Source organism: Euprymna scolopes, chromosome 21 (genome assembly GCF_053919585.1).
Source record: "Euprymna scolopes isolate OS-2025 chromosome 21, ASM5391958v1, whole genome shotgun sequence".
NCBI lineage: Eukaryota > Metazoa > Mollusca > Cephalopoda > Sepiida > Sepiolidae > Euprymna > Euprymna scolopes.
Window position 1 is genome coordinate 105,054,323 of NC_136502.1, and position 17,262 is coordinate 105,071,584.

Genomic DNA, 17,262 nt, shown 5'->3' on the forward strand with positions numbered 1-17,262 from the left:
CAGGTAGGTAGAAGAGTAACTTATCTTGCCTTTGGTAATATTTATTTGTTATATGGTTGGGTTTTTTTTTTTTAATCATTTTTCCGGGTTGTTGTCTATTATAATAAATGCCCTAATTTTTAAACAATATCAAGGAAATGGTATTTGTGTTTTTGTAAGTACGGCAAGGAATAAATAAAAAATAAAAATGGAAAACAAGTCGCAAATGAACCCTGTACAAACATTCTTTTTTTTTTTTTTTTTTCAATTCTTCCAGGTGCATCCTCGCATCTTCTCAAAAGGCTTTGTCTGTCAAACTTGAGTTTTAAATCAGATTTTCATCTTTAAACGCAAATATTAAATAGCCGTATCTTAAAGCGTATATGCTTTTTGGCTGTCTTTTTTTTTTTTTTTTTTTCATTCTGAAATCACTATAAATTTTTTGTTAACACATTTTGTTCGTCGTGTTCGTGCTAGACGTGAACCCTATGCTTGTGGTCGGTTTCAGGTCAATCCACTGACTACAATCAGGGATGTGGCCAACGCCCCGTTTACACGAAGTTCGAGAGGATGGGGGATTGCCGTGGAAAAATGTCTTTTGTGAGGGTCTCTTTGGAATGTTCTGGAATTGGTGTGTTATTGATGCGTGGGGTTTAAAGCACTGGGGAGCAAATGGATCTGAAATAAACAAACAGACAAAGAAATAAAAATCACAGAAACAAAATGGACGAGGAGGAAGCATGAATGATGAAGTTTATCGTACAGAGAATTAAGCTAAATTATTTATTTATTTATTTTTTTTTTTACTGTGCCTAATATTTAAATTTTGTGGCATTCCGGCATATTTCTCGAGACATTTTATTAGTTCATTACTTCCACTGTTTTCTAGACGGTAATAGATGATTTGGCGTCCTGACCAAAAGAATGTGATAAATTTCTTCAGTCAAAATATCTGTTGTAAGATGTTTCGTCGGGGACGCCGAATCAGTTATCACCGTCTAGAAAACTGGAGAAGTAATACAACAATGAAATGTCTCGAGAAATCTGCCGGAATGCCAATTTTGTTTAAATTGTGATATAGAATTTGCTTTAAAAAAAAGTAGTTATTATTACAAAAATAGTCACGTTATTTAAACAAAACTAAAGCTAATCCCATTTTAATTACAAATAATTTTGGATTAATTAGGTTTCAAGGACCCCAGAAAAATATTTCCCGATATTAAAAATCGACCTTGTGACAAAAACAAAACAAAAGAAAAAACCCAAAAAACTCAAGTTTATTTTTATTTATTTATTGTTGACAGATGTTACATTCGTCGAAAGTCAACTGCTTTAGACTCGAAGTTGTCTCTCTCATCTTGCTAATTTTCTGGTGTCCTTCGTATCTAATTGATTCGTTAATTTTAGGATTTAAATCTACCAATTACAATTTTATTTCTAGATTACATTTAAGATTTGCAATTTGATTCCAAATTTGTCTCCGGTTATCGTCAGCTAACGTACTTAACTTCCGGCGTAGCGTTACCGGAAGCGGTTACAAAGCAAATCAGTTCCTTTGCCCTTTTCTCTCACGTCTATATCTCCCATGTTTTTTTTTTTGTTTTTTTTTCCCCCGGTATTTTATACTTTCATTAACATATATTATTCATATAAATTCAAATAAGAAATATTTATTTTTAAAATATTAAAATTATAAAAAAATAAAAATAACACAATTAGTCTTTATTTTCACTTTTAATAACAAAATTTTAAAAAATGAAAGCTTTCATTTTTTTAAATTTTGTTATTAAAAGTGCAAATAAAAACTAATTGTGTTATTTTTATTTTTTTATAATTTTAATTTTTATTGTATACTTTTTCAATAATGTCCAATTCTTATATTTTATTTCAATAAATCGCTTCTTCACAATAGAAATACCGAAGAACAATGAAAGTGAAGGAACTGATATGCCTTGTCACCGCTTCCGGTAGCGCTACGCCCGAAGTTAGGAAGTACGTTAGATGACTATAACCGTGTCCACAAATTAAGTTGATAATGGTGAATAAAAGGAGAACCTAACTTTCAAACACACCGGAAGTTGGCACTCGCGTCTCTAAATTCAGGTGGAGCAGCACAGAATCGATACAATTTCCAAATATATTTTATGTTTATTTTTTCACCTCATTATAATAAAACTATATAAAAATGTGTAAACTTTTTATCAATTATTTTTAAATTTTTTAATCGCGTATATATATATATATATATATATATATATATATAAACTTAATTAAACATAGTTAAAACTGTAAAAAAATATCACACATTCATAGTTTTTTTTTCATATTTCTGTGAATAAACATATTTTTTAAGTAGTTTAACAACATATATAACATTAATTTAAATAAAGATAGTTATTTGAAAAGAGAAAAGATTAAAAAATGTTAAAAATTGATATAAAAAATGTACGTATTTTATATATTTTATTAGAAGGGCGTGAAAAAAATAAACATAAAACATAATTGAAAATTGTATCGATTTTGTGCTTCCATACTTCAATTGAAAGACGCGGGTGCCAACTTCCGGTGTGTTTGAAAGTTAGGGTCTCCCTTTATTCACCATTATCATCAAGTTAGGTAGGCCAGATTTTGACGATCACGCATATCAACTTACTCGAGCTATTACCTATGCGGCCTACATCATGACACGTCGTAGGGAAAAGACGGTGTTAGTTTATTTGGCAACCCCGCCCAATAACGTTCCATTATTCGTTGTTTGTTTAATTTCATTTTTGCACAATTTTTTGATACAAAATATTGATTTTAAATATAATGAATAAAAATGCTATTAATTTAAAATAAAAATTTGTGTAAATTTCATAAAAGCAAATAAATCTATTTATTTGAAAAAAAATGGAAAAATTCATTAAAAAATGAATAGTAATTAGAAAAAAAATTTATTTGAAAAAAATTGTGTGTAAATTTCATAAAAGTAAAATATATTTATTTGAAAAACATTATGTGTAAATTTCATACAAGTAAACAAATATATTTATTTGAAAAAAAATGTACGTAAATTACATAAAAGTAAATAAGAAAATTGTGTATTAATTTCATAAAAATAGACATTAATTTGAAAAAAAAGTAAAAATTCATAAAAAATAAACATTAATCATGTGTAAATTTTACAAAAGTAAGTAGACATTTATTTGAAGAAAAAAAGAAAACAGTTTACGAATATTCTTATTTATTATATTTAAAGACGATATCGAAATGAAATAAACAAGAAATCCTGAAACGTAATTAGGTCACCAAGTGCACAAAATCAAGTATGAAGTACTATGACATAAACAACAGGCAATGGCTCAAGTAAATTAATGTGTGATCATCTATAAATTTTTTTTATCCGTCTTAATTGTGAAATCTTATATAATTTTATATTTTCAAATAAATTTGAAAATTGTAGCTTTTTAGAGAAAAATAGTTTAAATTTTAGTTTGTGTGCAAAAAAACTGAAGAAATAAAATAAAAATGTTTTTAAAATGGAAATTAAGGCGACATACAGGGATTTTTAGTAGCAAAGCTGAATCGAAAATTTCAATAAAACACAAACATTTTTGATATTTTTATTTAAATATTTTTTGCATTACAGAAATAAAATTTTTGGATGTATTTTGCTTCAAAAGAATTAAATAACATTTTAAATGGTATATTATCAAATTGAATTAAATTGAAATTAAATAAAATTAAAATTAATCTTTATTTAACAACATACACAACAAGTCTAAAAAATCAATGATTTATTTTATTTGTTTTGCAAATCAGCAAACAACATTTTCATATTTCTTTAAAATCAGTTAATAATTTGAATAAATATTATTAAAAAAAAGAAAAAGTGTTAAATATTGGATCGAACTTTCCCCTTAAAAAATGAAAAAAGCAGCGAGTATCTGCATGCAAAAAAAAAAAATTAAAAAATTAGCTGCAGTAGCCAGGCTCGAACCTGTAATGCAAAGGAGGAAAAGGTGAAAAAAAGCTAACCTTTTAGTCCCACGTTCCCTGCGACAAACGTCGGCCGCATTCAAAATAAGGCTAGTCATTGCAAGGCATATGATGACATTGCAAAAATGTCAACAAAAAAATTAATCTCTCCTTGTAAAAACGACCTAGTTGACGGTAAAAGAATGAATGTTTTTGGTCAATTTTTTTGATATTTGTCAGCCGAGAGACTGAGCTTTCAAATGATACCAATTTTGTCAGTGTTAATCGTGTATGCTGAAAGTTTTACCGAGACATAAAAACATACATACATACATACAATCACACACAAACACACACACACACACACTAACAGACAGGTGAGATTTATATAGAAGAAGAAGATAAGTCCAATAGTCATTAACTTTTCAATCTCCTTAACAATAGCGGGCAGCTATCAGCCGCTACAAATCTCAGTGCATTTTTCTAGCAAACAAGTATTTTCGGTGCTTCTTTGTTATCGTAACGAAAGGCGAAAATTGAAATATTGCATTTCAAGTGAAAGAAATGGTATCTAATGGATTGTCATGTCGCAGTAATGAAAATATATATAAAAAAAATTAATAGAAAATTAATTATTAATGAAAATAGTTTTCAAAAACATTTCAAGTGTGTATATAAATTAAAAACATCAAGTCAGGGGAAGTAATTCGGTCTGTATTTTTTATAATTAATAGTGGATGGTCAAACAATCATCTGTTTGTACAAAGTATACATTTTATGTAATAATGTGGAAATATGTAACTAACTGGGACATGACAATTAGGCAGATAACATCGCTTATTGTTGAAATTGATAAAAAATGTAAGTAATCATGTTTTTTCAATAAAAACTCATTTTTTCGGCTGTCAGATTACACTACGATAATAAAAATTTGCTATTTTTATTTAAAATTTGATACATCACAAGCTGAAGTATCAAAAATATGTTTCACAAAACCCCCAAATGTCGACATAAACTTGTATATTGTTGCCAGTCGCTTCCACAAACAGGTAAGATGGCAACACCTATAATATAAAGTGACTGAACCCTACCTAAAAATAGGCATGGTATCGTTAACAAAATTCAGGCTTTTCTTTTTGTATAAATAAATTTCACTGAATGTTTGACTTGTCCACCAAGTGTCAGTCTTAAATATCCCAGTTTTTGCTTTATCATTAATCGGTGATATGTATGAAACACATCATTAGCAGGTGTGTTCTTGACTAAACTTCACACTCATCGAACTTTGACTCCTTTAGATTTTTATTTGCAAGATTATCTTAAAGATAATGTTTGTCAAAACAACCCCTTTGACGATTGTTGGAATGAAGAGAGCTGTCACAGTCAAAATCGATTGCATCCAGGCGTGTTTGCAATGCAGAAGTGCACATCTGGTGCATATCATTAAATGGTGATAAAACAAAGACTGTTGGACATTCGTGAATAAAACTTGGTGGACAAGTCAGACATAGACTGGAGTTTACTTGTACCAAATGGATAACAGAAAAGAATTGTAAATTTATTAATGATTGCATGGATGGTATCTTTCAGTTTAGTTATGTCTTGTTTTACGGCATATCAACTCTTTTCAAATTACTGTTAAATGCTGTCATTTTGGTAAAAGGTTTTATGCCTCAAATTCTTTATATCTTCAAATATTTATTCATGATGTTTGGTTTGGTTGTTTTGTAGAGGAATTTTTTTTTTTGATTTACAAGACATGATTGAATCTTGCAAAGGGAAAAGAAGAAAAAAAAAACCCCAATAACATCAATGTTCGGCGCATTTTTGCTCAGGAAACTGATATCTTCAGACAGCCTGATCTGGTAGCACCAGAGTGTTTTTGGAGATCATCCGGTTTTAAAAATTAAGTAAAAATTACTGTTAAGTAAAAGTTTTGAACTATGGTTGGTTGGTTGTTTTTGCTTTATGGCATATCAACCCTTTTCAGGTTATTTAATGCCGGATCCAGTGATTTTGAAGAACAATTTTTTAATAGAATATATTTGTTGTTTTCAAGTCGGTTTCGATTGAACCTATAGTTGGGACCCTAACAGGCACTACCATTCCGGATCAGAGTGGACCTGGGAGCAATGGCAATTAAAGGGTGGCTCCACACTCCCCAAAGCCCGCAAGCTGGGTCCTCACCATCGGATTAATTTAAGGTCATATCCAGGACCTTGAATTATGAATGGCATCGGACTATAACAAGATTACAAGAGTTTATGAATTTTATAGGGATACATATCCAAAAAAAAAAAAGGCCATATAAGGCAAAATAAGGTACCGTTTTTTTTTTTTTTGGGGGGGGGGGGTCAGGGTTGGGGGGGGGGTTCAGGGTTTGACTGCTGCAAATAAAAGCAGAGATAAAATATTAATTTCCTACTTCTTTTTTAAATTAATGAATATTTGTTTTTATACCTTCTATTATATAAAAGGAACTTTGTCTGTGGGTCTGCGTGAGTTCGTTCCTTATGGACTCGATAATGGCTGGGACGATTTTTATGAAATTTCATACAAAGAAACTTCATTTGCCTGATAGTCTTCATGGATAGGTTTTGTATCTGAATATCTTCAATAAGTATCAATAATCGAAAAAATCCAATGAAAGAAGGAACGGGCGATTTCGACCAAAGTTAACATCTTACACAGCCTAACATCACAAGTGCATTTGAGAAGTTTTATTATGGCACCAGCCAAAAAGGCTTTGCATATAAAATCAGCAGTAGGTTCTTTGATATAACAGGGGCACGTTAAAATAAATGTTTGTTTAGAACACAATTCGTGTATGATATTTGACTCTTTCATTTTAAACTTTAATTCAAGCCATTATAAATAAAAAATAATTTTATAAAATGAATAGTAGGTTCTCTACAGTGCAATGTAGACAACAATGTATTGAGAAATAAGTCATAGCAAGAGACATGTGAGCTCCCTCCCAGTGCACCGTGATGGGTCCCCAACTAGAGCAGGCAATCAATCGATTTGATTGAAAAATGGGCGATTTCACCGCTTTCGATGACAATAAAAATATCGCAGTGGGAAACATTCGTGTATCATCATCAATATTCAATCCCGGGCAACGTCGGGTCACCATGCTAGTTTTTTTTTTTTTTTTTTTTAATAAAATTAAAGAAACGCGAGTGTGCGGGTTTGATGTCAGATTTCTTAAAAAAATATTTGAATCAAAGAATATGCAAATTCTTTATAATTAAAGTAAAAGACGTCAAACATTTTGAAATCTAATCCTGAAACCTTTTATTTACGTCAAACTGTAACAGTATCGCTATGATACGAGAGGGAAAACACTACATTAGTCACGTGACATGCTACGAATCCCCCCCCTCCCTCCCCTATCGGAAAATTGACTCGATGGTTGCGTCAACGTTAAGTGACACATAAACTTTATAAGTTACCTTGTGAAAAGAGTCGTTCCAGGGATGAAAGTGATATTGCAGAACAATTTTGAACGCCGGTTTTCTTGTTTGAATATCAAATAAAAATTTGATCCAAACATTGACGTAAAACAATCAGTCATCATTGGATGAGGAGCTTGTATTTGCTCATTATTTTTTGTTCAACGTATCAATTTTACTTGCCCAATAACCCTAACCCTAACCCAGTGCGCCCTATAAGTATCGCTAGTCCAATGCACCTTTTCCACATAACCTATTTATCAAACGGGAGACAGTTCTTTCTGCAGTCCAACAATATTTGGTACAAATAAACTTCACTCCAATGTCTATTCACCAAATCTTTCTTTTATCGTTATTCAATGATATGCGGGGAACACTTTGATGATTGTCTCATCAGTTAGACGGTGTGATCTTGAATAAGCTACGCACTCACCGAACTTGTCTGCAGGATTATCCTAAAGATACTGTTTATCAAAACGATAACCAGACTATTCCTCAAGTGCATATTTTGAGCATATCCTTGAATGGCCATTAAACAAAGACTGTTAGACATTTATGACGGACAAGTCAAGCATAGACTATAATTTATTTGTACCATGTTAAGTTATACTGCAGAAAGGATTGTATTTTGTTAATGCCTAGCACACTACTTGATATTGGCTGGTTGTAAAATAACAGAAGGTTCTTGCGGTTTTTAGCTTTTGAATACAGATGAACATATATCAGTTGAAACAAAAATTTATTGATAGAAATAAGCACCATCAGAATTAACACACTTTTGCCAATGCAAAACAAGTGTATTTATATGCCAGTAATGTAAAAATCTTGCGTTCTGGTGGTGATGAAGTCGCTGAAGGGGTTTTTGATATCGCATAGTTTTGGAGCATTTCTCACAAAGAAAGTTGTCGAGATGCTTGAAAAAGTAGTAGTCGGTAGGTGAGAGGTCTGGAGAGTATGGCAGATGAAGCAGAGTTTCGTGGCGCAATTCATTCAGTTTCTGCAGAGCTGGTTTAGCAACATGCGATTGGGCCTTGCTGTGGAAGAGAATTGGGCCTTTTCTGTTGACATGCTGGGTGTTGTTGTCAAAGTTTCTGATGTATTTCATCCATTTATTGACAGTAATTCTTTATTGTAATGGTTTCGCTTGCATTCAAAAAACTAATGGATGCGACCGGTCACAGACCACCAAAAACTTAGCATGATCTTTTAGTGCAACTCTGATTTCAGGAAATGTCATGGAGCTTTGTCGAGCTGAGCCTCGTCGGTTATCGTAAAGAACCCATTTTTTTTATCGCAAATCACAACCCCGATGGAGAAACGGGTCATTCTTGTTGCATAAAAGAAGGGAAGATCACTTCATAACAGCGTTTGTTTTGGCTTTCGTTCAATTTATGAGGCACCCATCTATCAAGTTTTTTTGTCTTTCCAATCTCTCTAAAGTGGTTGGAAATCGTTGTATACATTACGTCTAATTCAGAAGCAAGTTCTCGAACAGTTGTGTGCGGATTGGCTTTGACTAAGGCTCTTAAATGATCATTGTCAACATCCGATAGCCAACCACTATGCTCATTATCTTCAAGACTCTCGTCGCCGCTACGAAATTTCTTAAACCACCATTGTGCTATGCATTTAATAGTGGTTCCTGGATCAAATATTTTGTTGATTTCGTGAGCTGTTTCAGCAGCTTTTTGGCCTAGCTTGAATTGAAATGAGAAAATTATGCGAATTTGCTTTTTTTTCCATTCAACGTTCTGGAAAGAAGACAACTGTTTTAAAACTATCATGATCTAAAACGATTAGATAGAGCGAAAAGCCCTCTTTAAAATAATACGTAAAGTAAGAGTATTATAGTGAAAACTCATTTGAAAATACATCATTTGAGATCCAAATTAAAAATTCCACAAGAAACTTTCTTAACTTAATGGCAACAAAACTGCATACATGGGTGAATTGTAACTTTCGAAATATATAAGATGTTTTTTAGTGTGAGTGAGGAACGTATAAGAAATACCACCACTAGTATTCAATCCTCTAGATCAGTGTTTTTCAACCAGGTGTTCTGCAATTTCTAAATTCGAACAAGGAACTAATAAACAGAATGTTAAATTCAATTTCGAAAATCTATTTTATTATTATATGCATATTAAAAAAAAATTATTGTTTAAATATACTAAATTGTACATTAAAAAGTAATTTGTCTTGCCATTATTAAGTTTGCTTTCATATATTACTAGCCTGGGTGCCCGCGTATTTGGAGGTGTGTGTTGAGCAAAAAAAAGTTGTAGTAGGCAGGCAGGCAAGCTCGAATCAGTACCGCAAAGGAGGAAAATAACGTGAAAACAAAATATGCGACATCTTTACCGTTGCGTCCATCGCCAAAATGGAAGTGGTGAAGGTTTAAATTAAGTTTAGTCAATCGAAAAGAGGGGATGCCTTTCGAAAATATCGGCGAAAAAAGCAATCCAACCCTGTAGAAAAGTGCCCAGTTGAGGGTGAAGGAATTAATGTTTTTGCCAAATTTTCGATATTCCTCATCCGAAGGGTCGAGCTTCAAATCAATACCGATCTCATGAAAATCCATTGCCTCTGTCGAAAGTTTTAGGCATACATACATACATACATTTAAACAGACAGGTGAGATTTATATTAGACTAGCAGGGCTACCCGGCGTTGCTCGGGACCGTATAAACAATGAAAAAACAAAAGCAGATATTGAACATATGTTTTATTCTTAGGGGAGAGGAATCTTTCACCTCAAGTATTAGCGTTACAAACAAACATTTGTCTTTTATATATATAGATAATGACAGGTTTTTTGGGGGCCCCCCTCGAAGATAACTGATCAGTTGACCAACTTCTAGTGGTCCGTTTGACGTTAAATTTCGATATTTGTCATCCGGGTGATGGGGCTTCGATATGATACCAAATTTGTCAAGTTTGGTTCCGTCTGTCAAAAGTTTTAGCGTTACAAACAAACATACATACACACAGACGTTTGCCTTTTATATATATAGATTATACAATCAATACTAAAAGAATCGCACTAAAAATCATAAGAATATTTTCGTTTTATTTTAATTTTTAAATGCTGTTGTTTTGCATAAAACAACTAAATTATTGTATAGGGGTTCCATGAGCCAGTGGAATGTTTCCATGGAGTTCCGCTCCAGCAAAAAGATTGAAAAGCACTGCTATGGATTATAAACGGACTATCCAAAAGGCCTTTAATAGCCAACTAGAGGAAAAAAGTGGATTACAAGGCTGGCTGACAAAAAACATCCCTTCGAGATACTTCATAAGGTTTTCTGCCCCCCCCCCACCCTCCCTTACCTCAGCTCAAGGCAGGGGTAGCATCAGTTCTGAAGTAAAAGGATCCGTTACAAGGATCCTCAGGATATTGCGGTAAAATATTTTTAAATGCTAACGTTCGCTTCGAATGTCAAAGGAGGATTTTGATACAACAGCTGACGTAAAAGGAAGGAGATTTCATCGATTAGATAATCAGTGGAATGAATGCATATGTTTACGACCCTTTAAGATCATTAAAATTTATTGAAAACCCAAGGAATAAATGAGAAATGAAGAAAGTTGAACACCAAATTTTTTTTATTCACTTTGCATTATAATTCATGAATAGTTGCATGGATTTTTGAAACGAAATTAATTAATTAATAACGGATCAAATTGACACAAAATAATGGTTGAATAAATTAATGCTGTTTTACGACACAAATATAACATATTCATTGTTGGTAATAATCTCACTGCTGATGCAATTCTCTATCTATATAAAAGCCAAGTACGTCCAAGGATGGAGTACTGTTGCCACATCTTGGCAGGAGCTGCTAGAAGCAGCTTATCCTGCCTCGAGTTCAAAATAGACTTCGTAGCTTAATGGAGGATGCCCTTTTCTCTTCCCTGCAACCTCTTTCCCACAGAAGAGACGTTGCGAGCCTGTCTCTGCTTTATCGTTATTTTTATGGCAAGTGCTCGTCTGAGCTCCAATCTATGGTCCCCCTTGCTAAACTTTCACGAGAAACACTCGTCTAGCTGAAATCACTGTCAATAATTTCCCCTACTCTTGACCCGTGCCTAAACCAAAACGTAGATTCCATGAACAAAGCTTCTTTCTTATAACTGCACGCCTGTGGAACTCTCTTCCGTTTGCCTGCTTTTCAGCTGACTACAATTTGGATGGCTTCAAGTCCAACATAAACAAATTCTTGATGAACCACCCCTCAAGTAATCCAATTTATCAAATTTCCATTACTAACGATTACTATGGTATTATCCCGTTGACTACTGTACACTCAATAACACTTATTCTCGAGTGGCCTCCAGGCCTTGATAAGTGGTAACCCCCATGTTAAGAAAAAAATGAATAAATCTTAAACTCAGCAGGCTGAATTTCGTATGTTAATATTTTTTCTTAACATTATCTTCATGATTATGATACTTCGTCGGAAATGAGTGAAAAATGTATTTTAAAATGTTTAAAATTATCAAAGATTATGCGAAATTTTTTTATTACATTTTCGCCCCAAACAAGGCACATTGCCACTTTGGTGTAGGGGGCTACTATCAGGGGCAACAACTACTGGGGTACTATGTAGGGATTTGATCAGCAAGATGTCGGTTCAAGTTGTACTTGAACTTCTGCACGTCAGTACAGTTGGGGAAGCAGGGACCTGGAATAGAATTTCAAAGTCTAGCGGTTCTGGGGAAGAAACTACTAGTGTAGAAAGATCTTCTACATCTAGGGATCTCTACTGCGTAGGGGTGGGATTTTGCAGCCTGTCGGGTTTGTCGAGGGTGTTCATGCCGTGGAGGCACAAGTGCTTGCAGATTAAGGCAAACGAAAATATTGTATTCAAATTTAAATATAACGTCATCTCTCATTTCTGAAGAAGTCTTTTGGTAACAAAGACGAAATATTAAACATCTCAGCATATCAGTTTATTTTGTCTTTGTCAAACTGTTTTGGCACTATTCATTTGCAATCTAACTAATTGTTATTGTTTGGATTATTCAAATTGTTAATCGAATTTTGGTTTTATATTTGCAACGTTTCCACCAGTGTAACCTACAACCTCCTTTCGGTGAATCTTGTTAAACTTGAGGTTCCGAAGGAGGTTAAAAGTCTTATACATTTAGCAAATTATTTAAATTATTTTTAATGTAATATTATTTAAAATGGATCCCTTAATACTTGCTATTTGTGCATTTATATCGAGTAAATGCACAAATAGTTGGCTCTTAAAGGGCTTTTAGATAGTATGTTTACAGTCTAAGAGATTGAATACTAGTAGTGGTATTTCCTTCCGTTTTCTTAGACACACCAAAGAGTATCTCATATATTTACAAAGCTACAATTCCCCCATGCATACAGTATTGTTGCTATTAAGTTCAGAAGCAAGTTCTTGCGGAATTTTTAATTTTGGATTTCAAATCATGTATTTTGAAATAAGTTTTCATTATAACACCTTTATATATCGTTTTTCTCTCTATCTTTTAAATCTATCGTTTAAATTACAATCGTTTTCAAACAATTGTTTTTTCACAGATTATTATGTAATATTGCATTAAAAATAATTTAAATAATGTTGCATTTGAAATAATTTTGCATTGTAAATATTTTAAATAATCTTGCATTTTGAAATAATTTTGCATTATAAATATTTTAAATAATGTTGCATCTTGAAATAATTTTGCATTGTAAATATTTTAAATAATCTTGCATTTTGAAATAATTGTGCATTGTAAATATTTTAAATAATGTTGCATTTTGAAATAATTTTGCATTGTAAATATTTTAAATAATCTTGCATTTTGAAATAATTTTCCAATACTTTAAATAATATTGCATTTAAAAATAATTTCAATAATGTTGCTTTAAAAATAATTTCAATAATGTTGCATTTAAAAATAATTTCAATAATGTTGCTTTAAAAATAATTTCAATAATGTTGATTTAAAAATAATTTCAATAACGTTACTTTAAAAATAATTTCAATAACGTTACTTTAAAAATAATTTCAATATTGTTACTTTAAAAATAATTTCAATAATGTTACTTTAAAAATAATTTCAATAATGTTGCATTAAAAATAATTTCAATAATGTTGCATTAAAAATAATTTCAATAATGTTGCATTAAAAATAATTTCAATAATGTTGCTTTAAAAATAATTTCAATAATGTTGCTTTAAAAATAATTTCAATAATGTTGCTTTAAAAATAATTTCAATAATGTTGATTTAAAAATAATTTCAATAATGTTGATTTAAAAATAATTTCAACAACGTTACTTTAAAAATAATTTCAATAACGTTACTTTAAAAATAATTTCAATAACGTTACTTTAAAAATAATTTCAATATTGTTGCTTTAAAAATAATTTCAATAATGTTGCTTTAAAAATAATTTCAATAATGTTGCTTTAAAAATAATTTCAATAATGTTGCTTTAAAAATAATTTCAATAATGTTGCTTTAAAAATAATTTCAATAATGTTGCTTTAAAAATAATTTCAATAATGTTGCTTTAAAAATAATTTCAATAATGTTGCTTTAAAAATAATTTCAATAATGTTGCTTTAAAAATAATTTCAATAATGTTGCTTTAAAAATAATTTCAATAATGTTGCTTTAAAAATAATTTCAATAATGTAGATTTAAAAATAATTTCGATAATGTTGCTTTAAAATGATTTCAATAATGTTGATTTAAAAATAATTTCGATAATGTTACTTTGAAAATAATTTCGATGATGTTGCATTAAAAATAATTTCGATAATGTTGCATTAAAAATAATTTCGATAATGTTGCATTTAAAAATAATTTCAATAATCATATGTTTATGGTTATTTTTTTTACTGCAGTCATCTTTTTTGCTTAGGATTTCTTTTTAGCTTAGATTTTAAGAAATGTCTTATTTAGTCAGAAATGACGGTGCTTGTACTTGATTCGATTTCAAGGAAATTCATTTTTTGTCAAGATATTAAATGTCAATATTTAAAAATATAAATAACCAACAAAAAAGGGTGTGATAAGTAGTTTAATGGATTCGTCCATATTCTATAAAAATAAAGTAGCTTTGTAAATTAAAAGCACCTTTTTTTTTTTTGGAGGAAATAGCGAATCACTAAGACATTTTTGTAAACATGAATAGATTAGATAAAAATATAAACTTAGAGGAAATTCAACATCCGGAATGTGTTTGTTCTTGCTTATTTTATTTAAATTTTTTTTTATGAGAGGTGGTATTGGATTAACATAACTGGGGTGCCATGATACATAATACTATTTTATTTAAAAATCCGGAAACGGTTTTTTATAATAAAAATGAAAATTTGGCCTTCAGACTGAGATCACAGTGCAGTATCTGTTCTAGTTCTACATTTAAATTAATTTTTCCTGAGTCAGTGTAGAGGAAATCATTCTATACTAAGGCCAGAATTCCTCTTTTTGGGGAGCTGATTTCCCCCCACATTAAAAACAACCTTGTGCCACATATTGCTCCCATGGGAAAGCAATTAAATAGCAACAACTGATAATCCCTACAATAATGCTGGAACTAAAATAATTAATTCACACACACAGAGGAATTTTCTAACGAAGGACTTGAGATTAAATGTTCCTTTTTAATGAAAAAAATGTTTTATAGTCTTAAATATTGAAAAACTTCTAAGATTATTTTTTCTGAATCTCTCTTTCCAGGTTAAAGGAACCCATAGATAAAAATTAACGAGTTTAATAATAGTGCTCAATAAAAAGAGCAAGATATATTTTTATTACATTTCTAGTAAACAATTTACATAGTTACCTATGTTATGTAAATTGTTTGCTTGAAATTATATATATATACGACAGAGTATACCTTGATTTATATATATATATATATATATATATATATATATATATAATAAAGTAAACTCTGTCGTATTTTCGAAGTCTGTCATCAATAGTTCTTTCCTACAAAATCAATATTTGGTTCTGAATAGTCAGTCATTTATTGAAATTAACACTAATCTGTTATAAAATTGTAAAATATTCTACAAAAATTATAAAGTTATCGAAATATTTATGGGTGGTACTGATAAAATGGCAGCCCCTTCCACTGGAGATCTTGGTTTAATAATTGAGTTCAAGCTGAAATAACTTGCATGCTATGATTGACGGTTCTCTAAAGGAATTACCAATATGATACCTGACGAATTTGGGAATTTGGATCTCCTTAACATACTTCCTTCTCTGTAATTGCCTGAATTCCATAAGGACTTGTCTGTTCTTAAACATAGATAGATGTTGCCAGGGCCCTCTACAAACATTAACTGGCGGGGTGGGGGGTCCTGAACTTTTTGCCATATTCCCAAGAGAGGAACACAAGTGATGTTTCCTACTTTATTTACAGGAAAGAAAATAATCTTAACATCCCCGACAAACTTGTAGAAAAAAAGATGTTTGTCTAAACCCCTGCAGGGAGCAACATTGGCCCTTTGAGAGGGATCACAAAAATGATTTTTAAGGATGAGAGAGCATTTATATAAATATTGTGCATTACTAAAGCAGAAACAAACTAATGAGATGGTACCATTTTTATCCCTCATCAAAAACGACAGGAAAAATATTATGTTCTGCCAGTGTTCGCCCTTATTTAAATGAAGAAATGCAAAAGCTGGGCATAAAGTCAACATGCGCAGTTTCATGTTAATTGAATTTTGCACAAGAAGCGCCCCATAGTTTTGTATACTGTCTATTCTTGTGCTCCAATGGCATCAGCAAGGTAACAAAAGTTATTGACAACTTCTATAGCTTTGCCATGCAAATATACTTTCTCCACATCTGAATTGTCATCCATCGCCATTGGCTTACACAATTTGGTTATCCTCTCACAATTTACCAGTAATTCCACTGACTTCTTGTGCACCCAATACTTACAGGTGCCACAATATATATATTTTTTTTTTTCTTCACCATATTCCCTCTGCTTCACTTTTTTGTTATCAAGTAAGGTCTTTGACTTACTTGTTGTTTCATCAAATACTTTTGCATGCAAAATCCGATCCTGCATTTTGCTAATTCCTACCCTCTGATGAGAAGGAAAGTATTTCTTCGAAACTCCGCGGATTAAGGACTATCCCCTTATCAAGGGTTTCCTTTTCAGATTAAATATGTTTTTAACTCTTTTCCAAAGTGTTTTTTAACATGTTTTATCAACTGTTTGCGCGTATATATATATATATATATATATATATATATATGTATATATATATATATATATAAAAGCATTTAAAAAATAAATGTTAAAAATTCAACAGCATTTCTCACAGTTAACGGTAGCCGAATGGATTAAGTCCTTGCTAAAGAAGCCAGGAATGGCTTCTGTCACCGGGTTAAAATCTATCTACTGGTATTAATCGTGACACTCTGCACTGATGATTCCCAAAAGGATGATACACTAGTGTCTGTAGGTATTTAATAATTATTGTAGAAAGTTAGTGATGGGACGATCCAATATTTTTCCTGATTCCAATCCAATTACTGATTCCGACTTTTTATGACTCTCTAACTATAGAGTCGTTATGTTTCCTGATTACCGTAAAAACACACGTAAAATGTGTATATATTTTCTCAAAGGTAAAAACACACTTGTAATCTATACATTTAAGTTTTAGTCATATTTTTAAATCAATAAATATTTATTTTTTATCATTATTACCAGCAATGGAAGATTTTGCTTTAAATAAAATCAAATAAAAAAGACATTTTAAAGAATCGTTTTTTGCATTGGAAAATAAGCACAAATTTGTCTGATACTGATTCCGATACCCCAAGAGTTCTAAATTATATGTATGTGCGTGTGTATA

General features: G+C 31.2%; 1 protein-coding gene across 2 annotated transcripts in view; it reads right to left on the reverse strand.

The window, feature by feature from the left end:
- Nucleotides 1-223: 223 nt before the first annotated feature.
- LOC145242654 (protocadherin-17-like) overlaps nt 224-17,262 on the reverse strand; it is a 196,716-nt gene continuing 179,677 nt past the window's right edge. For both annotated transcript variants that reach the window (XM_080105780.1, XM_080105779.1), the window contains one exon: nt 224-657. In XM_080105780.1, the coding sequence (XP_079961906.1) occupies nt 616-657 (42 nt within the window). In that variant the 3' untranslated portion in view covers nt 224-615. The remainder of the gene's footprint in view (nt 658-17,262) is intronic.